Source organism: Oreochromis aureus, linkage group 23 (genome assembly GCF_013358895.1).
Source record: "Oreochromis aureus strain Israel breed Guangdong linkage group 23, ZZ_aureus, whole genome shotgun sequence".
NCBI classification, from domain to species: Eukaryota; Metazoa; Chordata; class Actinopteri; order Cichliformes; family Cichlidae; genus Oreochromis; species Oreochromis aureus.
Window position 1 is genome coordinate 3,081,067 of NC_052963.1, and position 24,616 is coordinate 3,105,682.

The following is a 24,616-nucleotide window of genomic DNA, read 5'->3' on the forward strand; positions in this document are numbered from 1 at the left end:
TAACCTAGCCATAGGTGTGGATACAAGTACATGTACACTGGAGAGGACTAATGTCAGTTTTTTGTACATCCAGCTGTATTGTTGTGTCTTATATTTCTCTGTCTTCTGACTGGCTGCAGGTATAAAGAGACTGAAGCTGTAGCCAAAGTGAGAGTACTGACAGGGACTAGAAAGAAAGAGTGAAGTTCTCTTTATTGGCTCCATGACAAATCCAGAGCACTTTGCTCTCAGACTGTTGACTAACTTGTTGTTCCTTGGATATCTAAAAGAAGTATTGGAGGCAGAGCCTTCAGTTTTCAGTCCTCTCTTCTGTAGAACCAGCTCCCAGTTTGGATTTGGAAGACAGACACTCTCTCTACTTCTAAAATTAGGCTTAAGACTTTATCCATATCTATGGTGAAGAATGCGCCATTATTTTTACTTCCGACACACGAACTGAAATCAGCTGATCATAGTGAGAGGGCAAGAACCGATAAGCGGGATCAGTAAGCAGGCAGACTAACCATTCCAAGGAATTGGACTCCTAGGAACCTATTCTTGATTCCCATCCCTAGCAGTTGACCATCATGTCTCAGAAAAGTAGCAGGGGAAGGAGGAAGTCTGTAGTGTTGCAGAATGTGGCATGGTGGAATAACTGAGAGAATCTCCCACTAAACATTGGGTTGGCATATTTTTCATTTTAATAATCGCATGCTTTGGTGTTTTTGTTTTGTGTGAGATGTGGGCCACACCCATGTAGGAGTGGAGATTCTACTCTAGTCCAGCTGCCAGCTATTTGGAGTTGAGTACAGGGAGCCGTTGATTGGTAATGATTTGAGCCCTTCTCTATAAAGGAGAGAGAAAACAGGAAGGAGGAGTTATAGCATTGCTATGAAACTTGATCTTGTAGGGTTGCTACGGAAGGAGTCGGGGGATAAATGTTATCAGGCATTGTTTCAGTTTTTGAGAGTAGGAAGGTTGTTTGGGAGGATATGAAGTTTTTTTTTTTTTTTTGTTTGTTTGTTTTTTTGAGCGTGATTTCTGTCCACACTCCATACCAGTGGTGGCGGTAATGCACCATGCAGTTGTTTGCCAACCGCCAATAATATGTAAAAGAAGAAGAAGAAGAAGAAGAAGGAGGAGTTATTTTTTTTGTAGGACACAGTTGCAGCAGGGAAGCTAGTTGACATGGGAGAGTGCACATTTTAAAGAAAATAGTTTTAACCTGGCATGGAAGATTTTGCTTTTAAATAGCAAATGGGTTGATATGATATAGTACCATATCACCCTATTAGAGCACTTCGCTCTCGCACTGCAGGCTTACTTGTTGTTCCTAGAGTATTTAAAAGTAGAATGTCTTGATGCATGCTCAATCATCCAGGTAAGTAAATCTCCAAAATATGCTGTTTATAAGATTGGGGGAAACTGCAGTCAGCTGAGACTGAAGAAGTCACTTGGATGAGTGACGAAACATTTTTCCCACTGAAAACGCTACGTCCAGATGAACAGAATCAACTTTTGGAGATTAAAAGTACAATGGGAGGGAGAGCCTTCAGGCCCCTCTTCTGTGGAACCAGCTTCCAGTTTGGATTCAGGAGACAGACACTATCTCTACTTTTAAGATTAGGCTTCAAACTTTCCTTTTTGCTAAAGCAGCCTCCTCTGAAGGGTGGCTGGCCTCTCCCTTAGAAATAGGGTGAGAAGTTCGGCCATCCGGGAGGGGCTCAGAGTAGAGCCGCTGCTCCTCCACATCGAAAGGAGCCAGTTGAAGTGGTTCGGGCATCTGACAAGGATGCCTCCTGGGCGCCTCCTGAGTGAGGTGTTCCGGGCATGTCCCACCGGGAGGAGGCCCCGGGGCAGACCCAGGACACGCTGGAGAGATTATATCTCTCGGCTGGCCTGGGAACGCCTTGGTGTTCCCCCGGACAAGCTGGAGGAGGTGGCTGGGGAGAGGGAGGTCTGGGCTTCTCTGCTTAGGCTGCTGCCCCCGCGACCCGGCCTCGGATAAAGCGGATGAAGATGAATGGATGGATGGATGGATATAGTTAGGGCTGGACCAGGTGACCCTGAATCCTCCCTTAGTTATGCTGCAATAGACGTAGGCTGCTGGGGGATTCCCATGATGCACTGGGTGTTTCTACTTCACTCACCTGTATCATTCACTATGTGTTTACGCTGTCACTCTGTATTAAATCATTAGTTATTATTACTCTGTCTCTCTTTCACAGCATGCCTTTGTCCTGTCCCCCATGCTATATGAACAAACTGTTGTTGCTAATCTCCTGTATCTATCCATTTAAAAGGCACCGTTCAATAAATTTCTAGTATTCATTTGTTTAATCAGTCTTGGTTACTGGCAGTAATAACAGTATTTTTTCTTACCTATTCTTCCTTCCCATTCTTCTTTTCTCCATCCATTGGATATTTTGTGTTGTTTTGTGGTGACTGTTGCTATTTAACATTCCAGATTGATAGTAGAGTTAATAACACAGCCAGTAGCCAACTGCTTATGCCATGTCAGGGACTCAGAACTGCCAGTAGGTTGAGCTCAAACTCTAGAGAATAGAGTCTAGTTTAACAGGGTTTTCTTAGATATGTTAATATATCAAGAGATCCACCAGTCTATTTATACATCTAGCTATACATACATACATGCATACATATGTACATACACACAGCACAGATCAGGCAAAGCCACTTTCTCGGCCACGTTCCCATGCATCACCACACAGATCCAATCACTGACCTCTCCTTTTATAGCATCTAACATCTTCATTTGAAATTAATTTCTGTGTTAGTGAAACCAAATTTCTACTCACAGTGTAATTTTGGGTAGCTTGACAGGTAAAAGAATAAAAGAATCTCTGGTTTACACTCACGCTTTGCTTAGACTGTATGAATAGGGACCACTCATTCATTTGTAGAATAAATACATTTACTAATCCACTGCAAGTTTCTGGTCTCTTCAGAAGGCACCCATCACCCAGTTCTGCTATTCTTCATTCAGTTCCTTCATTTTTCTTTCACGCAACTTCTTGAAATGATTTACAGCTTTGCCTTCCATCCTATCTCAAATCTCCTCCTTCTATCTTATCTTGTACCTATATTTTTATATTGGCATAGCAACAGGTTCTTGAAAGTCTTTTTAAATGTGGCATTGCACAGTGCATAACAAGCTGGGTTGATAGTAGAGTTGACATAACACAGCCAGTAGCCAATTGCCCACACTGTGTCAGGGACACAGGACTGGCAGAAGGTTGAGATTAACACCATCACATTATACGGTGTCCATGTTATGATGAAAGCCAGCAGGATGGCAAAGATAGTCTTGGTTACCTAAAAAGAATGGAAGAAAGGAGAGATGAAAAATAAATAAACCAGAACATTTAGACACAAAGTCTAAAGATAGATAATATGTGAACTCTGTGTCAGCTCTTTGTTTGCAGTTGTAAATGTGCATTTCTCACACATTGCAGTGAGATGACAGTCACGCAGCTCACAGAAGGGCTGACCATGTTACGTATACATAATATGTATTATGTAAAAAACGACAATGCCATACCTTTTAGTATGAGCTACGTTAAAAAAATGTCCAAACGTGCTAAACTGCTCTGCTCCCCAATTAATATTTGCACACACAGGAAAACAGCCATTCAATTTTAGCTTTAGATAAAACATATCTGTTCTCTGTGTCTCAGGTAATCTTAAGGGTGAGATAGCATTAAAGCAACTTAAAGCTGAGATCCCAAAAGGTTGATTCTGTTCATCTGGACGTAGTGTTTCCAATGAACAGAATCAACCTTTTGGGATTTACTTACCTGGATGATTGAGCATGCACCAGGACATTAAAGCTGAGATAACAGTGACATTTACTTAGCAACTCTTCCTATGACTGTTAGAACCCATAGACTGGGTTTTAGCTTGAAACAAAGTGAGTGAGGGTCTTCCTGTGATATTTTATTTATTCTTCAAGACTTCTATTCTTTGCTTATGGAGAGGCTGAGTCCGATACTCAAATCTAAATAACAAGTTCCTCTATTATTTCCATTGGTGTAAGAGACATTATGAAATAGAAAGCACCCGAAGAATCCTGAAAACATGTACAGGTAAATTCAGTGGCAAAAATGAAAGTTGGTTACGATGACCCAAATAGCCAATCAACAACCAAAGCAGTTTAGCCAATCGTGCTGTTACAATGACACCAGCACAGGAGAAGTTCACTACAGTGTAGGAAGACGTACGTCACAGCCCATTACTGTAGGCTGATCATTTTGGCACTCTGGATGGACCTGATACCTGATACAAACCCAAATGTTGAGGAACTTAGTGCATGCATTGTAGAAGTGTAATTTTCATGAAAAAAAAAAAAAACCATGCTATTTAAACCTCACTTTGGGTAAAAAACAGAAAAAAACCCCATTTTAAATATTTTTCATTAGCTCAGTCTTCACTACATAAACTTTTCATGCATCCTTAACCACTGAAATCAGTGCCTGAGGATCTCTTTCCACTCATTTTCTCATGGTCTGGATTACGACCCACTGGTTTTGTATTTAAAGTGTTGATTTTTGTAAATTATTTATTGTTTTGAGTTCTCTGTGTCGTGCTTCCTGTTTTATTTTGAGAGTCTCTTGTCTCTTGTGCATTATTAGGGCCCGAGCACCGAGAGTGCGAAGGCCCTATTGTATCTGCTCCGTTTCTTCTTCTTCTTCTTCTTATTATTAGGGCCCGAGCACCGAGAGTGCGAAGGCCCTATTGTATCTGCTCTGTTTCTTCTTCTTCTTCTTCTTCTTCTTCTTCTTATTATTTAGGGCCCGAGCACTGAGAGTGCGAAGGCCCTATTGTATCTGCTCCGTTTCTTATTATCATTATTATTATTATTATTATTATTATTATTATTATTATTAGGGCCCGAGCACTGAGAGTGCGAAGGCCCTATTGTATCTGCTCTGTTTATTATTATTATTATTATTATTATTATTATTATTATTATTATTATTATTATTTTTCATTGAAATGAATTGCCTTTTTGAGGGCTTTAACATGCTCAAAAACTCATGAAATTTTGCACACATGCCAGGTCTGGTGAAAAATTTTGTATTTTAATGGTTTTACAAATGAGCACTGGGAAATGGCTCTGTAGCGCCACCTATGCCTTGTTAAATGCAGCCCTACGAACACATCGTTTTAGCTACATGTATGAAATTTGGCACACATGTGTATCATGCCAAGACGAACAAAAAAGTCAGTGGGACCATTGACGCAAACCCAACAGGAAGTCCGCCATTTTGGATTGAAGGTCACATTTTGGCTCTAATTTTGCCATTTCCATGCCTCGAACTTTTGCGAACTCCTCATTGGAATTTCATCGTACAAGCTTCATATTTGGTCAGTGCCAACTACACACCTGGGCCATGTTAAATTGCGGAGCTTTTGAGTTTTCGGATACGGTGAGGCCGTGGCACCACGGCGAATTTCAATGACTCGCCATGAAAATCTTATTGCCTCTCGTTCTGTCATACATTGTCCGACCTTGACCAAAGTGGACACATATGATAAGGCTCCACCCCTGAACATATTTCAACTGCCATATTTGACATCAGGGAGAGCGCCACCTAGTGGGAACAGGAAATGTCATGTTTTACACTTTGGGGTACAGTATTGTAATGGGTGACATCTGCAGCCTCAAATTTCTCCAGGAAAGCCTTAAGGAGTTGGTCTTGGGTTACAGAGAAAACTGTGAGTTTTCGCTGAAGGGTGTGACCCCAGCAGCATGGCGAACATTGAGGTCTCGCCATGAAGAAACAAATTAGTGTAACTCAATGAAATCCAATCTGATCAGTACCAGATTTTACAGGGATGATGTCAGACCCGCCCTGAAGAGATTGATGTGCCCATTGTCAGGAATACGTAGAGCGCCACCTAGTGGCACCAGGAAATGTCATGTCTTTCATTTTGTTGTACTGATTTTCACAGGTTCATCGTGGCCACCTCAAAAGCGGTGAGTATCACCATCAGTCCTTCATGATGCTTCTGTGCGAAAATTGTGACTTTAAACTGAACGGCGCACCCTGGTGGCAACGCTGTTCACCATGAAAGACAAAGTGGCTTTTGAGGGGCTTGGAAATTTTAAAAGTCTTGGAATTTGGCCCAAACCTCCAATGTGATGAGCGCTTTGTTGTTATGTGATCATTTTCCTTGAATAGTGCAAAATGGCTCCACAGCGCCCCCTACAAAATTTCAAAACATCAGCCCCTGCTCTGTGTTTTATTTATAAGTCTGAAACCTGGTAAGCTTATGGAGGATATCAAGATGTACAAAAAGTCTCTTGGAGCAATATCCCAAATCCAACAGGAAGTCAGCCATTTTAAAATTAAGGTGTAATTTTAGCCACTTTTTCCCCGCTTTTCAGACCTCATACTTTGACGAACTCCTCCAAGGCATTTCATCACATTAACCCGATCTCCTGTGTGTGGAATCTAAAGACCTTTGTGATGTTAAATTGCGAAGCTTTTACGTTCAGGGAAACGGGGTGGCCATGGCGGCACGCGTGGAGTTTCAATCCCTCGCCAAAAAGCAGTAATCTGCTGTCACTCAAAAACACAATGTCCAATCTCTCCCAAAGTTCGCAGGCGTGATGAGACTCAAGGTCGGAAATGTTTGTTATCCCATTTGTCAGTAATGGTTAGAGCGCCACCTAGTGGGACGACTATAATAATGATTGAATGAGATGAATCGTTAGCTGGTGGTTCTAGGCATGAATTCCATCAATGTGACATCAGATCGGACGTGCTGGTTGTAGGTGTTGGGCGTGGCCCGACGTGCGGGGTGCGAGGGCCTCATAACGCTGCTTGCAGCTTTAATTAGGGGCCGAGCACAAAAGTGCGAAGGCCCTATTGTATCTGCTCTGTTTCTTATTATTATTATTATTATTATTATTATTATTATTATTATTATTATTATTATTATTATTATTATTTCGGCAAATGAATCGGCCTTTGAGGGCCTAAACATGCTCGAAAACTCATGAAATTTTGCAGACGCATCAGGTCTGGTGAAAATTTACGTATTTTAATGTCCGTAGACATGTAAGGGGAAAAATTGGCTCAGTAGCGCCACCTAGAAAAATGAGAAACGCGAGCCCCGAGATGGGTATGACCTACATGTATAAAACTCGAACACATATCTAACGTTCGAGACGCACATAAAAGTCTATTATGGCCATGTCCTAAACCCAACAGGAAGTCCGCCATTTGGAAGTGAATGTGACATTTTGGCTCTAATTTTGCCATTTCCATGCCTCGAACTTTTGCGAACTCCTCATTGGAATTTCATCGTACAAGCTTCATATTTGGTCAGTGTCAACTACACACCTGGGCCATGTTAAATTGCGGAGCTTTTGAGTTTTCGGGTTACTGTGAGGTCCGTGGCGCAACGGCGAATTTCGATGACTCGCCATGAAAATCTTATTGCCTCTCGTTCTGTCATACATTGTCCGAACCTTGACCAAAGTGGACACATATGATAAGGCTCCACCCTGAACATATTTCAACGGCCATATTTGACACCAGGGACAGCGCCACCTAGTGGGAACAGGAAATGTCATGTTTTACACTTTGGGGTACAGTATTGTAATGGGTGACATCTGCAGCCTCAAATTTCTCCAGGAAAGCCTTAAGGAGTTGGTCTTGGGTTACAGAGAAAACTGTGACTTTTCGCTGAAGGGTGTGACCCCAGCAGCATGGCGAACATTGAGGTCTCGCCATGAAGAAACAAATTAGTGTAACTCAATGAAATCAATCTGATCAGTACCAGATTTTACAGGGATGATGTCAGACCCGCCCTGAACAGATTGATATGCCCATTGTCAGGAATACGTAGAGCGCCACCTAGTGGCACCAGGAAATGTCATGTCTTTCATTTTGTTGTACTGATTTTCACAGGTTCATCGTGGCCACCTCAAAAGCGGTGAATATCACCATCAGTCCCTCTTGATGCTTCAGTGAGAAAATTGTGACTATAAACTGAACGGCGCACCCTGGTGGCAGCGCAGTTCACCATGAAAGATGAAGTGGCTTTTGAGGGGCTTGAAAAGTTTAAAAGTCTTGAAATTTGGCGCACACCTCTAATGTGATGAGGGATTTCTTTTATATGTTCATTTTCCTTGAAGAGCGCAAAATGGCTCCACAGCGCCCCCTACAAAATTTCAAAACAACAGCCCCTGCTCTGTGTTTTATGTATGAGTTTGAAACCTGGCAAGCTTATTGGAGATATCAAGATGTACAAAAAGTCTCTTGGAGCAATATCCCAAATCCAACAGGAAGTCAGCCATTTTAAAATTAATGTGTAAATTTGGCGACATTTTCCCTCTTTTCAGGCCTCATACTTTGACGAACTCCTCCAAGGGATTTCATTAGATTTACGCGATCTCCTGTGTGTGGAATCTAAAGACTTTTGTGATGTTAAATTGCGAAGCTTTTTACGTTCAGGGAAACGGGGTGGTCATGGCGGCCCGTGGAGTTTCAATCACTCGCCAAAAAGCAGTAACCTGCTGTCGCTCAAAAACACAATGTCCAATCTCTCCCAAAGGTCGCAGGCGTGATGAGACTCGAGCTCGGAAATGTTTGTTATGCCATTTGTCAGTAATGGTTAGAGCGCCACCTAGTGGGACGACTATAATAATGGTTGAATGAGATGAAATTTTAGCTGGTGGTTAAATGCATGAATTCCATCAATGTGACATCAGATCGGAAGCGCTGGTTTTAGGTGTTGGGCTTGGCTCGATGCGCCGGGGTGCGAGGGCCCTCATATCGCTGCTTGCAGCTTTAATTATTATTATTATTATTATTTCGGCAAATGAATCGGCCTTTTGAGGGCCTAAACATGCTCGAAAAAACTCATGAAATTTTGCAGACTCGTCAGGTCTGGTGAAAATTCGTATTTTAATGTCCGTAGACATGTCCAGGGAAAATTGGCTCAGTAGCGCCACCTAGAAAAATGAGAAACGCGAGCCCCGAGATGGGTATGACCTACATGTATAAAACTCGAACACATATCTAACGTTCGGAGACGCACATAAAAGTCTATTATGGCCATGTCCTAAACCCAACAGGAAGTCCGCCATTTGGAAGTGAAGGTGACATTTTGGCTCTAATTTTGCCATTTCCATGCCTCGAACTTTTGCGAACTCCTCATTGGAATTTCATCGTACAAGCTTCATATTTGGTCAGTCTCAACTACACACCTGGGCCATGTTAAATTGCGGAGCTTTTGAGTTTTCGGGTTACTGTGAGGGCCGTGGCGCCACGGCGAATTTCGATGACTCGCCATGAAAATCTTATTGCCTCTCGTTCTGTCATACATTGTCCGACCTTGACCAAAGTGGACACATATGATAAGGCTCCACCCCTGAACATATTTCAACTGCCATATTTGACATCAGGGACAGCGCCACCTAGTGGGAACAGGAAATGTCATGTTTTACACTTTGGGGTACAGTATTGTAATGGGTGACATCTGCAGCCTCAAATTTCTCCAGGAAAGCCTTAAGGAGTTGGTCTTGGGTTACAGAGAAAACTGTGAGTTTTCGCTGAAGGGTGTGACCCCAGCTGCATGGCGAACATTGAGGTCTCGCCATGAAGAAACAAATTAGTGTAACTCAATGAAATCCAATCTGATCAGTACCAGATTTTACAGGGATGATGTCAGACCCGCCCTGAACAGATTGATATGCCCATTGTCAGGAATACGTAGAGCGCCACCTAGTGGCAACAGGAAATGTCATGTCTTTCATTTTGTTGTACTGATTTTCACAGGTTCATCGTGGCCACCTCAAAAGCGGTGAATATTAACATCAGTCCCTCGTGATGCTTCAGTGAGAAAATTGTGACTTTAAACTGAACGGCGCACCCTGGTGGCATCGCGGTTCACCATGACCAATGAAGTGGCTTTTGAGGGGCTTGGAAAGTTTAAAAGTCTTGAAAATTGGCGCACACCTCTAATGTGATGAGGATTTCTTTTATATGTTCATTTTCCTTGAACAGCGCAAAATGGCTCCACAGCGCCCCCTACAAAATTTCAAAACAACAGCCCCTGCTCTGTGTTTTATGTATGAGGTTGAAACCTGGCAAGCTTATTGGAGATATCAAGATGTACAAAAAGTCTCTTGGAGCAATATCCCAAATCCAACAGGAAGTCAGCCATTTTAAAATCAATGTGTAAATTTGGCGACATTTTCCCTCTTTTCAGGCCTCATACTTTGACGAACTCCTCCAAGGGATTTCATTAGATTTACGCGATCTCCTGTGTGTGGAATCTAAAGACCTTGGTGATGTTAAATTGCGAAGCTTTTACGTTCAGGGAAACGGGGTGGTCATGGCGGCACGTGGAGTTTCAATCACTCGCCAAAAGCAGTAACCTGCTGTCGCTCAAAAACACAATGTCCAATCTCTCCCAAAGGTCGCAGGCGTGATGAGACTCGAGCTCGGAAATGTTTGTTATGCCATTTGTCAGTAATGGTTAGAGCGCCACCTAGTGGGACGACTATAATAATGGTTGAATGAGATGAAATTTTAGCTGGTGGTTAAATGCATGAATTCCATCAATGTGACATCAGATCGGAAGCGCTGGTTTTAGGTGTTGGGCTTGGCTCGACGCCGCCGGGTGCGAGGGGCCTCATATCGCTGCTTGCAGCTTTAATTATTATTATTATTATTATTCAGGCAAAAGAAGGGCCTTTTTGAGGGCTTTAACATGCTCAAAAACTCTGGAAATTTTGCACACATGCCAGGTCTGGTGAAAAATTTTGTATTTTAATGGTTTTACATATGAGCACTGGGAAATGGCTCTGTAGCGCCACCTATGCCTTGTTAAATGCAGCCCTACGAACACATCGTTTTAGCTACATGTATGAAATTTGGCACACATGTGTATCATGCCAAGATGAACAAAAAAGTCAGTGGGACCATTGACGCAAATCCAACAGGAAGTCCACCATTTGGAAGTGAACGTGACATTTTGGCTCTAATTTTGCCATTTCCATGCCTCGAACTTTTGCGAACTCCTCCTTGGGATTTGATTGCATAAGCTTCATCTTTGGTCAGTGTCAACTACACACCTGGGCCATGTTAAATTGCGGAGCTTTTGAGTTTTCGGGATACGGTGAGGCCGTGGCGCCATGGCGAATTTCGATGACTCGCCATGAAAATCTTATTGCCTCTCATTCTGTCATACATGTTCTGACGTGGACCAAAGAGAACACATACGATAAGGCTCCACCCCTGAACATATTTCAACTGCCATATTTGACACCAGGGACAGCGCCACCTAGTGGGAACAGGAAATGTCATGTTTTACACTTTGGAGTACAGTATTGTTATGGTTGACATCTGCAGCCTCAAATTTCTCCAGGAAAGCCTTAAGGAGTTGGTCTTGGGTTACAGTGAAAACTGTGAGTTTTCGCGAAAGGGTGTGACCCCAGCAGCATGGCGATTATTGATGTCTCGCCATTAAGAAACAAATTAGTATAACTCAATGACATCCCGTCTGATCAGTACCAGACTTTACAGGAATGATGTCAGACCCGCCCTGAACAGATTGATGTGCCCATTGTCAGGAATACGTAGAGCGCCACCTAGTGGCAACAGGAAATGTCATGTCTTACATTTTGTTGTACTGATTTTCACAGGTACGTCGTGGCCACCTCAAAAGCGGTGAATATCACCATCAGTCCCTCGTGATGCTTCAGTGAGAAAATTGTGACTTTAAACTGAACGGCGCACCCTGGTGGCAACGGGGTTCGCCATGAACAATGAAGTGGCTTTTGAGGGGCTTGGAAAGTTTAAAAAGTCTTGAAATTTGGCGCACACCTCCAATGTAATGAGGGCTTTCTGGTTATGTGATCATTTTCATTGAATAGCGCAAAATGGCTCTACAGCGCCCCCTGCAAAATTTCAAAACAACAGCCCCTGCTCTGTGTTTTATGTATGAGTCTGAAACCTGGTAAGCTTATGGAGGATATCCAGATGTACAAAAAAGTCTCTTGGAGCAATATCCCAAATCCAACAAGAAGTCAGCCATTTTAAAATTAAGGTGTAATTTTGGCGCCATTTTCCCTTCTTTTCAGGCCTCGTTCTTTGACGAACTCCTCCAAGGGATTTGATCAGATTGACGCGATGTCCTGTGTGTGGAATGTAAAGACCTTTGTGATGTTAAATTGCGAAGCTTTTACGTTCAGGGAAACGGGGTGGTCGTGGCGGCACGTGGAGTTTCAGTCACTCGCCAAAAAAGCAGTAATCTGCTGTCACTCAAAATACAATGTCCAATCTCTCCCAAAGGTCACAGTTATGATGAGATTCGAGCTCGGAAATGTTTGTTATGCCATTTGTCAGTAATGCTTAGAGCGCCACCTAGTGGGATGACTATAATAATGGTTCAATGAGATTAAATTTTAGCTGGTGGTTAAATGCATGAATTCCGTCAATGTGACATCAGATCGGAAGCGCTGGTTTTAGGTGTTGGGCTTGGCTCGACGTGCTGGTGCGAGAGGGCCCTCATATCGCTGCTTGCAGCTTTAATTAGGGCCCGAGCACAAAAGTGCTGAAGGCCCTATTGTATCTGCTCTGTTTCTTATTATTATTATTATTATTATTATTATTATTATTATTATTATTATTATTATTATTATTATTATTATTATTATTTCGCAAATGAATCGGCTTTTTGAGGGCCTAAACATGCTCAAAAACTCATGAAATTTTGCACACGCGTCAGGTCTGGTGAAAATTTACGTATTTTAATGTCCGTAGACATGTCCAGGGAAAATTGGCTCAGTAGCGCCACCTAGAAAAATGAGAAACGCGAGCCCCGAGATGGGTATGACCTACATGTATAAAACTCGAACACATATCTAACGTTCGGAGACGCACAAAAAAAGTCTATTATGGCCATGTCCTAAACCCAACAGGAAGTCCGCCATTTGGAAGTGAAGGTGACATTTTGGCTCTAATTTTGCCATTTCCATGCCTCGAACTTTTTCGAACTCCTCATTGGAATTTCATCGTACAAGCTTCATATTTGGTCAGTGTCAACTACACACCTGGGCCATGTTAAATTGCGGAGCTTTTGAGTTTTCGGGATACGGTGACGCCGTGGCGCCGTGGCGAATTTCGATGACTCGCCATGAAAATCTTATTGCCTCTCGTTCTGTCATACATTGTCCGACCTTGACCAAAGTGGACACATATGATAAGGCTCCACCCCTGAACATATTTCAACTGCCATATTTGACATCAGGGACAGCGCCACCTAGTGGGAACAGGAAATGTCATGTTTTACACTTTGGGGTACAGTATTGTAATGGGTGACATCTGCAGCCTCAAATTTCTCCAGGAAAGCCTTAAGGAGTTGGTCTTGGGTTACAGAGAAAACTGTGAGTTTTCGCTGAAGGGTGTGACCCCAGCAGCATGGCGAACATTGAGGTCTCGCCATGAAGAAACAAATTAGTGTAACTCAATGAAATCCCATGTGATCAGTACCAGATTTTACAGGGATGATGTCAGACCCGCCCTGAACAGAATGATATGCCCATTGTCAGGAATACGTAGAGCGCCACCTAGTGGCACCAGGAAATGTCATGTCTTTCATTTTGTTGTACTGATTTTCACAGGTTCATCGTGGCCACCTCAAAAGCGGTGAATATCACCATCAGTCCCTCTTGATGCTTCAGTGAGAAAATTGTGACTATAAACTGAACGGGCGCACCCTGGTGGCAACGCAGTTCACCATGAAAGATGAAGTGGCTTTTGAGGGGCTTGAAAAGTTTAAAAGTCTTGAAATTTGGCGCACACCTCTAATGTGATGAGGGATTTCTTTTATATGTTCATTTTCCTTGAACAGCGCAAAATGGCTCCACAGCGCCCCTACAAAATTTCAAAACAACAGCCCCTGCTCTGTGTTTTATGTATGAGTTTGAAACCTGGCAAGCTTATTGGAGATATCAAGATGTACAAAAAGTCTCTTGGAGCAATATCCCAAATCCAACAGGAAGTCAGCCATTTTAAAATTAATGTGTAAATTTGGCGACATTTTCCCCTCTTTTCAGGCCTCATACTTTGACGAACTCCTCCCAGGGATTTCATTAGATTTACGCGATCTCCTGTGTGTGGAATCTAAAGACCTTTGTGATGTTAAATTGCGAAGCTTTTTACGTTCAGGGAAACGGGGTGGTCATGGCGGCACGTGGAGTTTCAATTACTCGCCAAAAGCAGTAACCTGCTGTCGCTCAAAAACACAATGTCCAATCTCTCCCAAAGGTCGCAGGCGTGATGAGACTCAAGGTCGGAAATGTTTGTTATGCCATTTGTCAGTAATGGTTAGAGCGCCACCTAGTGGGACGACTATAATAATGGTTGAATGAGATGAAATTTTAGCTGGTGGTTAAATGCATGAATTCCATCAATGTGACATCAGATCGGAAGCGCTGGTTTTAGGTGTTGGGCTTGGCTCGACGACGCCAAAAGTGCGAGGGCCTCATATCGCTGCTTGCAGCTTTAATTATTATTATTATTATTATTATTAGGGCCCGAGCACCGAGAGTGCGAAGGCCCTATTGTATCTGCTCTGTTTCTTATTATTAGGGCCCGAGCACAAAAGTGCGAAGGCCCTATTGTATCTGCTCTGTTTCTTATTATTATTATTATTATTATTATTATTATTATTATTATTATTATTATTATTATTATTATTATTATTATTTCGCAAATGAATCGGCCTTTTGAGGGCCTAAACATGCTCGAAAACTCATGAAATTTTGCAGACTCGTCAGGTCTGGTGAAAATTTACGTATTTTAATGTCCGTAGACATGTCCAGGGAAAATTGGCTCAGTAGCGCCACCTAGAAAAATGAGAAACGCGAGCCCCGAGATGGGTATGACCTACATGTATAAAACTCGAACACATATCTAACGTTCGAGACGCACATAAAAGTCTATTATGGCCATGTCCTAAACCCAACAGGAAGTCCGCCATTTGGAAGTGAAGGTGACATTTTGGCTCTAATTTTGCCATTTCCATGCCTCGAACTTTTGCGAACTCCTCATTGGAATTTCATCGTACAAGCTTCATATTTGGTCAGTCTCAACTACACACCTGGGCCATGTTAAATTGCGGAGCTTTTGAGTTTTCGGGTTACTGTGAGGCCGTGGCGCCACGGCGAATTTCGATGACTCGCCATGAAAATCTTATTGCCTCTCGTTCTGTCATACATTGTCCGACCTTGACCAAAGTGGACACATATGATAAGGCTCCACCCTGAACATATTTCAACTGCCATATTTGACACCAGGGACAGCGCCACCTAGTGGGAACAGGAAATGTCATGTTTTACACTTTGGGGTACAGTATTGTAATGGGTGACATCTGCAGCCTCAAATTTCTCCAGGAAAGCCTTAAGGAGTTGGTCTTGGGTTACAGAGAAAACTGTGAGTTTTCGCTGAAGGGTGTGACCCAGCAGCATGGCGAACATTGAGGTCTCGCCATGAAGAAACAAATTAGTGTAACTCAATGAAATCCAATCTGATCAGTACCAGATTTTACAGGGATGATGTCAGACCCGCCCTGAACAGATTGATATGCCCATTGTCAGGAATACGTAGAGCGCCACCTAGTGGCACCAGGAAATGTCATGTCTTTCATTTTGTTGTACTGATTTTCACAGGTTCATCGTGGCCACCTCAAAAGCGGTGAATATCACCATCAGTCCCTCTTGATGCTTCAGTGAGAAAATTGTGACTATAAACTGAACGGCGCACCCTGGTGGCAACGCAGTTCACCATGAAAGATGAAGTGGCTTTTGAGGGGCTTGAAAAGTTTAAAAAGTCTTGAAATTTGGCGCACACCTCTAATGTGATGAGGGATTTCTTTTATATGTTCATTTTCCTTGAACAGCGCAAAATGGCTCCACAGCGCCCCTACAAAATTTCAAAACAACAGCCCCTGCTCTGTGTTTTATGTATGAGTTTGAAACCTGGCAAGCTTATTGGAGATATCAAGATGTACAAAAAGTCTCTTGGAGCAATATCCCAAATCCAACAGGAAGTCAGCCATTTTAAAATTAATGTGTAAATTTGGCGACATTTTCCCCTCTTTTCAGGCCTCATACTTTGACGAACTCCTCCAAGGGATTTCATTAGATTTACACGATCTCCTGTGTGTGGAATCTAAAGACCTTTGTGATGTTAAATTGCGAAGCTTTTACGCTCAGGGAAACGGGTGGTCATGGCGGCACGTGGAGTTTCAATCACTCGCCAAAAGCAGTAACCTGCTGTCGCTCAAAAACACAATGTCCAATCTCTCCCAAAGGTCGCAGGCGTGATGAGACTCGAGCTCGGAAATGTTTGTTATGCCATTTGTCAGTAATGGTTAGAGCGCCACCTAGTGGGACGACTATAATAATGGTTGAATGAGATGAAATTTTAGCTGGTGGTTAAATGCATGAATTCCATCAATGTGACATCAGATCGGAAGCGCTGGTTTTAGGTGTTGGGCTTGGCTCGACGCCGCCGGGGTGCGAGGGCCCTCATATCGCTGCTTGCAGCTTTAATTATTATTATTATTATTATTATTCAGGCAAAAGAAGGGCCTTTTGAGGGCTTTAACATGCTTGAAAACTCATGGAATTTTGCACACATGCCAGGTCTGGTGAAAAATTTTGTATTTTAATGGTTTTACATATGAGCACTGGGAAATGGCTCTGTAGCGCCACCTATGCCTTGTTAAATGCAGCCCTACGAACACATCGTTTTAGCTACATGTATGAAATTTGGCACACATGTGTATCATGCCAAGACGAACAAAAGTCAGTGGGACCATTGACGCAAACCCAACAGGAAGTCCGCCATTTGGAAGTGAACGTGACATTTTGGCTCTAATTTTGCCATTTCCATGCCTCGAACTTTTGCGAACTCCTCATTGGAATTTCATCGTACAAGCTTCATATTTGGTCAGTGTCAACTACACACCTGGGCCATGTTAAATTGCGGAGCTTTTGAGTTTTCGGGATACGGTGAGGCCGTGGCGCCACGGCGAATTTCGATGACTCGCCATGAAAATCTTACTGCCTCTCGTTCTGTCATACATTGTCCGACCTTGACCAAAGTGGACACATATGATAAGGCTCCACCCTGAACATATTTCAACTGCCATATTTGACATCAGGTACAGCGCCACCTAGTGGGAACAGGAAATGTCATGTTTTACACTTTGGGGTACAGTATTGTAATGGGTGACATCTGCAGCCTCAAATTTCTCCAGGAAAGCCTTAAGGAGTTGGTCTTGGGTTACAGAGAAAACTGTGAGTTTTCGCTGAAGGGTGTGACCCCAGCAGCATGGCGAACATTGAGGTCTCACCATGAAGAAACAAATTAGTGTAACTCAATGAAATCCAATCTGACCAGAACCAGATTTTACAGGGATGATGTCAGACCCGCCCTGAACAGATTGATGTGCCCATTGTCAGGAATACGTAGAGCGCCACCTAGTGGCACCAGGAAATGTCATGTCTTTCATTTTGTTGTACTGATTTTCACAGGTTCATCGTGGCCACCTCAAAAGCGGTGAGTATCACCATCAGTCCTTCATGATGCTTTTGTGCGAAAATTGTGACTTTAAACTGAACGGCGCACCCTGGTGGCAACGCAGTTCACCATGAAAGACGAAGTGGCTTTTGAGGGGCTTGGAAATTTTAAAAAGTCTTGGAATTTGGCCCACACCTCCAATGTGATGAGGGCTTTGTTGTTATGTGATCATTTTCCTTGAATAGTGCAAAATGGCTCCACAACGCCCCCTACAAAATTTCAAATCATCAGCCCCTGCTCTGTGTTTTATTTATAAGTCTGAAACCTGGTAAACTTATGGAGGATATCAAGATGTACAAAAAAGTCTCTTGGAGCAATATCCCAAATCCAACAGGAAGTCAGCCATTTTAAAATTAAGGTGTACTTTTAGCCACTTTTTCGTCTCTTTTCAGGCCTCATACTTTGACGAACTCCTCCAAGGGATTTCATCAGATTAACCTGATCTCCTGTGTGTGGAATCTAAAGACCTTTGTGATGTTAAATTGCGAAGCTTTTTACGTTCAGGGAAACGGGGTGGCTATGGCGGCACGTGGAGTTTCAATCCCTCGCCAAAAAGCAGTAATCTGCTGTCGCTCAAAAACACAATGTCCAATCTCTCCCAGAGGTCGCAGGCGTGATGAGACTCGAGCTCGGAAATGTTTGTTATGCCATTTGTCAGTAATGGTTAGAGCGCCACCTAGTGGGAGGACTATAATCATGATCGAATGAGATGAAATGTTAGCTGGTGGTTAAATGCATGAATTCAATCAATGTGACATCAGATCGGACGTGCTGGTTGTAGGAGTTGGGCATGGCTCGACGTGCCGGGGGTGCGAGGGCCCTCATAACGCTGCTTGCAGCTTTAATTATTATTATTATTAGGGCCCGAGCACAAAAGTGCGAAGGCCCTATTGTATCTGCTCTGTTTCTTCTTCTTCTTCTTCTTCTTCTTCTTATTATTATTATTATTATTATTTCGGCAAATGAATCGGCCTTTTGAGGGCCTAAACATGCTCAAAAACTCATGAAATTTTGCACACGCGTCAGGTCTGGTGAAAATTTACGTATTTTAATGTCCGTAGACATGTCCAGGGAAAATTGGCTCAGTAGCGCCACCTAGAAAAATGAGAAACGCGAGCCCCCGAGATGGATATGACCTACATGTATAAAACTCGGTACACATATCTAACGTTCGGAGACGCACAAAAAAGTCTATTATGGCCATGTCCTAAACCCAACAGGAAGTCCGCCATTTGGAAGTGAACGTGACATTTTGGCTCTAATTTTGCCATTTCCATGCCTCGAACTTTTGCAAACTCCTCCTTGGGATTTGATTGCATAAGCTTCATATTTGGTCAGTGTCAACTACACACCTGGGCCATGTTAAATTGCGGAGCTTTTGAGTTTTCGGGATACGGTGAGGCCGTGGCGCCACGGCGAATTTCGATGACTCGCCATGAAAATCTTATTGCCTCTCGTTCTGTCATACATTGTCCGACCTTGACCAAAATGGACACATATGATAAGGCTCCACCCCTGAACATATTTCAACTGCCATATTTGACATCAGGGACAGCGCCACCTAGTGGGAACAGGAAATGTCATGTTTTACACTTTGGGGTACAGTATTGTAATGGGTGACATCTGCAGCCTCAAATTTCTCCAGGAAAGCCTTAAGGAGTTGGTCTTGGGTTACAGAGAAACTGTGAGTTTTCGCTGAAGGGTGTGACCCCAGCAGTATGGCGAACATTGAGGTCTCGCCATGAAGAAACAAATTAGTGTAACTCAATGAAATCCAATGTGATCAGTACCAGATTTTACAGGGATGATGTCAGACCCGCCCTGAACAGATTGATATGCCCATTGTCAGGAATAGGTAGAGCGCCACCTAGTGGCACCAGGAAATGCCATGTCTTTCATTTTGTTGTACTGATTTTCACAGGTTCATCGTGGCCACCTCAAAAGCGGTGAATATCACCATCAGTCCCTCTTGATGCTTCAGTGAGAAAATTGTGACTTTAAACTCAACGGCGCACCCTGGTGGCAATGCAGTTCACCATGAAAGATGAAGTGGCTTTTGAGGGGCTTGGAAAGTTTAAAAAGTCTTGAAATTTGGCGCACACCTCTAACGTGATGAGGGATTTCTTTTTATATGTTCATTTTCCTTGAACAGCGCAAAATGGCTCCACAGCGCCCCCTACAAAATTTCAAAACAACAGCCCCTGCTCTGTGTTTTATGTATGAGTTTGAAACCTGGCAAGCTTATTGGAGATATCAAGATGTACAAAAAAGTCTCTTGGAGCAATATCCCAAATCCAACAGGAAGTCAGCCATTTTAAAATTAATGTGTAAATTTGTCGACATTTTCCCCTCTTTTCAGGCCTCATACTTTGACGAACTCCTCCAAGGGATTTCATTAGATTTACGCGATCTCCTGTGTGTGGAATCCAAAGACCTTTGTGATGTTAAATTGCGAAGCTTTTTACGTTCAGGGAAACGGGGTGGTCGTGTCGGCACGTGGAGTTTCAATCACTCGCCAAAAAGCAGTAATCTGCTGTCACTCAAAAATACAATGTCCAATCTCTCCCAAAGGTCGCAGGCATGATGAGACTCAAGCTCGGAAATGTTTGTTATGCCAGTCGTCAGTAATGGTTAGAGCGCCATCTAGTGGGACGACTATAATCACGGTTGAATCAGATGAAATGTTAGCTGGTGGTTAAATGCATAAATTCCATCAATGTGACATCAGATCGGACGTGCTGGTTTTAGGTGTTGGGAGTGGCTCGACACGATGGCGTGCGAGGGCCCTCATAACGCTGCTTGCAGCTTTAATTAGTATTATTATTATTATTATTAGGGCCCGAGCACCGAGAGTGCGAAGGCCCTATTGTATCTGATCCGTTTCTTCTTCTTCTTCTTCTTCTTCTTCTTCTTCTTATTATTGTTATTATTATTATTAGGGCCCGAGAACCGAGAGTGCGAAGGCCCTATTGTATCTGCTCCGTTTATTATTATTATTAGGGCCCGAGCACTGAGAGTGCGAAGGCCCTATTGTATCTGCTCCGTTTATTAGGGCCCGAGCACAAAAGTGCGAAGGCCCTATTGTATCTGCTCTGTTTCTTATTATTATTATTATTATTATTATTATTATTATTATTATTAGTATTATTATTATTATTATTTCGGCAAATGAATCGGCCTTTTGAGGGCCTAAACATGCTCGAAAACTCATGAAATTTTGCAGACGCGTCAGGTCTGGTGAAAATTTACGTATTTTAATGTCCGTGAGACATGTCCAGGGAAAATTGGCTCAGTAGCGCCACCTAGAAAAATGAGAAACGCGAGCCCCGAGATGGGTATGACCTACATGTATAAAACTCGAACACATATCTAACGTTCGGAGACGCACAAAAAGTCTATTATGGCCATGTCCTAAACCCAACAGGAAGTCCGCCATTTGGAAGTGAAGGTGACATTTTGGCTCTAATTTTGCCATTTCCATGCCTCGAACTTTTGCGAACTCCTCATTGGAATTTCATCGCACAAGCTTCATATTTGGTCAGTTTCAACTACACACCTGGGCCATGTTAAATTGCGGAGCTTTTGAGTTTTCGGGTTACTGTGAGGCCGTGGCGCCACGGCGAATTTCGATGACTCGCCATGAAAATCTTATTGCCTCTCGTTCTGTCATACATTGTCCGACCTTGACCAAAGTGGACACATATGATAAGGCTCCACCCCTGAACATATTTCAACTGCCATATTTGACATCAGGGACAGCGCCACCTAGTGGGAACAGGAAATGTCATGTTTTACACTTTGGGGTACAGTATTGTAATGGGTGACATCTGCAGCCTCAAATTTCTCCAGGAAAGCCTTAAGGAGTTGGTCTTGGGTTACAGAGAAAACTGTGAGTTTTCGCTGAAGGGTGTGACCCCAGCAGCATGGCGAACATTGAGGTCTCGCCATGAAGAAACAAATTAGTGTAACTCAATGAAATCCAATCTGATCAGTACCAGATTTTACAGGGATGATGTCAGACCCGCCCTGAACAGATTGATATGCCCATTGTCAGGAATACGTAGAGCGCCACCTAGTGGCACCAGGAAATGTCATGTCTTTCATTTTGTTGTACTGATTTTCACAGGTTCATCGTGGCCACCTCAAAAGCGGTGAATATCACCATCAGTCCCTGTTGATGCTTCAGTGAGAAAATTGTGACTATAAACTGAACGGCGCACCCTGGTGGCAACGCTGTTCACCATGAAAGATGAAGTGGCTTTTGAGGGGCTTGAAAAGTTTAAAAGTCTTGAAATTTGGCGCACAGCTCTAATGTGGTGAGGATTTCTTTTTATATGTTCATTTTCCTTGAACAGCGCAAAATGGCTCCCACAGCGCCCCCTACAAAATTTCAAAACAACAGCCCCTGCTCTGTGTTTTATGTATGAGTTTGAAACCTGGCAAGCTTATTGGAGATATCAAGATGTACAAAAAGTCTCTTGGAGCAATATCCCAAATCCAACAGGAAGTCAGCCATTTTAAAATTAATGTGTAAATTTGGCGACATTTTCCCTCTTTTCAGGCCTCATACTTTGACGAACTCCTCCAAGGGATTTCATTAGATTTACGCGATCTCCTGTGTGTGGAATCTAAAGACCTTTGTGATGTTAAATTGCGAAGCTTTTACGTTCAGGGAAACGGGGTGGTCATGGCGGCACGTGGAGTTTCAATCACTCGCCAAAAAAGCAGTAACCTGCTGTCGCTCAAAACACAATGTCCAATCTCTCCCAAAGGTCGCAGGCGTGATGAGACTCGAGCTCGGAAATGTTTGTTATGCCATTTGTCAGTAATGGTTAGAGCGCCACCTAGTGGGACGACTATAATAATGGTTGAATGAGATGAAATTTTAGCTGGTGGTTAAATGCATGAATTCCATCAATGTGACATCAGATCGGAAGCGCTGGTTTTAGGTGTTGGGCTTGGCTCGACGCTACCGGGGTGCGAGGGGCCCTCATATCGCTGCTTGCAGCTTTAATTATTATTATTATTATTACGGCAAATGAATCGGCCTTTTGAGGGCCTAAACATGCTCAAAAACTCATGAAATTTTGCACACGCGTCGGGTCTGGTGAAAATTTACGTATTTTAATGTCCTCAGAAATATCAAGGGAAAATTGGCTCAGTAGCGCCACCTAGAAAAATGAAAAACGCGAGCCCCCGGTGTGGGTATGACCTACATGTATGAAACTCGGAACACATATCTACCATTAGGAGATGCACAAAAAAGTCTGTTATGGCCATGTCCTAAACCCAACAGGAAGTCCGCCATTTGGAAGTGAACGTGAAATTTTGGCTCTAATTTTGCCATTTCCATGCCTCGAACTTTTTCGAACTCCTCCTTTGGATTTCATTGCATAAGCTTCATATTTGGTCAGTCTCAACTACACACCTGGGCCATGTTAAATTGCAGAGCTTTTGAGTTTTCGGGATACGGTGAGGCCGTGGCGCCATGGCGAATTTCGATGACTCGCCATGAAAATCTTATTGCCTCTCATTTTGTCATACATGGTCCGACCTGGACCAAAGAGCACACATACAATAAGGCTCCACCCCTGAACATATTTCAACTGCCATATTTGACACCAGGGACAGCGCCACCTAGTGGCACCAGGAAATGTCATGTCTTTCATTTTGTTGTACTGATTTTCACAGGTTCATCGTGGCCACCTCAAAAGCGGTGAATATCACCATCAGTCCCTCTTGATGCTTCAGTGAGAAAATTGTGACTTTAAACTCAACGGCGCACCCTGGTGGCAACGCAGTTCACCATGAAAGATGAAGTGGCTTTTGAGGGGCTTGAAAAGATTAAAAAGTCTTGAAATTTGGCGCACACCTCTAATGTGATGAGGGATTTCTTTTTATATGTTCATTTTCCTTGAACAGTGCAAAATGGCTCCACAGCGCCCCCTACAAAATTTCAAAACAACAGCCCCTGCTCTGTGTTTTATGTATGAGTTTGAAACCTGGCAAGCTTATTGGAGATATCAAGATGTACAAAAAAGTCTCTTGGAGCAATATCCCAAATCCAACAGGAAGTCAGCCATTTTAAAGTTAATGTGTAAATTTGGCGACATTTTCCCCTCTTTTCAGGCCTCATACTTTGACGAACTCCTCCAAGGGATTTCATTAGATTTACGCGATCTCCTGTGTGTGGAATCTAAAGACCTTTGTGATGTTAAATTGCGAAGCTTTTTACGCTCAGGGAAACGGGTGGTCATGGCGGCACGTGGAGTTTCAATCACTCGCCAAAAGCAGTAATCTGCTGTCGCTCAAAACACAATGTCCAATCTCTCCCAAAGGTCGCAGGCGTGATGAGACTCGAGCTCGGAAATGTTTGTTATGCCATTTGTCAGTAATGGTTAGAGCGCCACCTAGTGGGACGACTATAATAATGGTTGAATGAGATGAAATTTTAGCTGGTGGTTAAATGCATGAATTCCATCAATGTGACATCAGATCGGAAGCGCTGGTTTTAGGTGTTGGGCTTGGCTCGACGCGCCCGGGGTGCGAGGGCCCTCATATCGCTGCTTGCAGCTTTAATTATTATTATTATTATTATTTCGGCAAATGAATCGGCCTTTTGAGGGCCTAAACATGCTCAAAACTCATGAAATTTTGCACACGCGTCAGGTCTGGTGAAAATTTATGTATTTTAATGTCCGTAGACATGTCCAGGGAAAATTGGCTCAGTAGCGCCACCTAGAAAAATGAGAAACGCGAGCCCCGAGATGGGTATGACCTACATGTATAAAACTCGAACACATATCTAACGTTCGAGACGCACAAAAAGTCTATTATGGCCATGTCCTAAACCCAACAGGAAGTCCGCCATTTGGAAGTGAACGTGACATTTTGGCTCTAATTTTGCCATTTCCATGCCTCGAACTTTTGCGAACTCCTCCTTGGGATTTGATTGCATAAGCTTCATATTTGGTCAGTGTCAACTACACACCTGGGCCATGTTA

At 43.1% G+C, this 24,616-nt stretch overlaps 1 protein-coding gene across 1 annotated transcript in view; it reads right to left on the bottom strand.

The window, feature by feature from the left end:
* Positions 1-2,038: 2,038 nt before the first annotated feature.
* chrm4a (cholinergic receptor, muscarinic 4a) overlaps positions 2,039-24,616 on the bottom strand; it is a 105,010-nt gene continuing 82,432 nt past the window's right edge. The window contains exon 7 of the mRNA XM_039606380.1: positions 2,039-3,315. Coding sequence (XP_039462314.1) covers positions 3,070-3,315 — 246 coding nt within the window. The 3' untranslated portion in view covers positions 2,039-3,069. The remainder of the gene's footprint in view (positions 3,316-24,616) is intronic.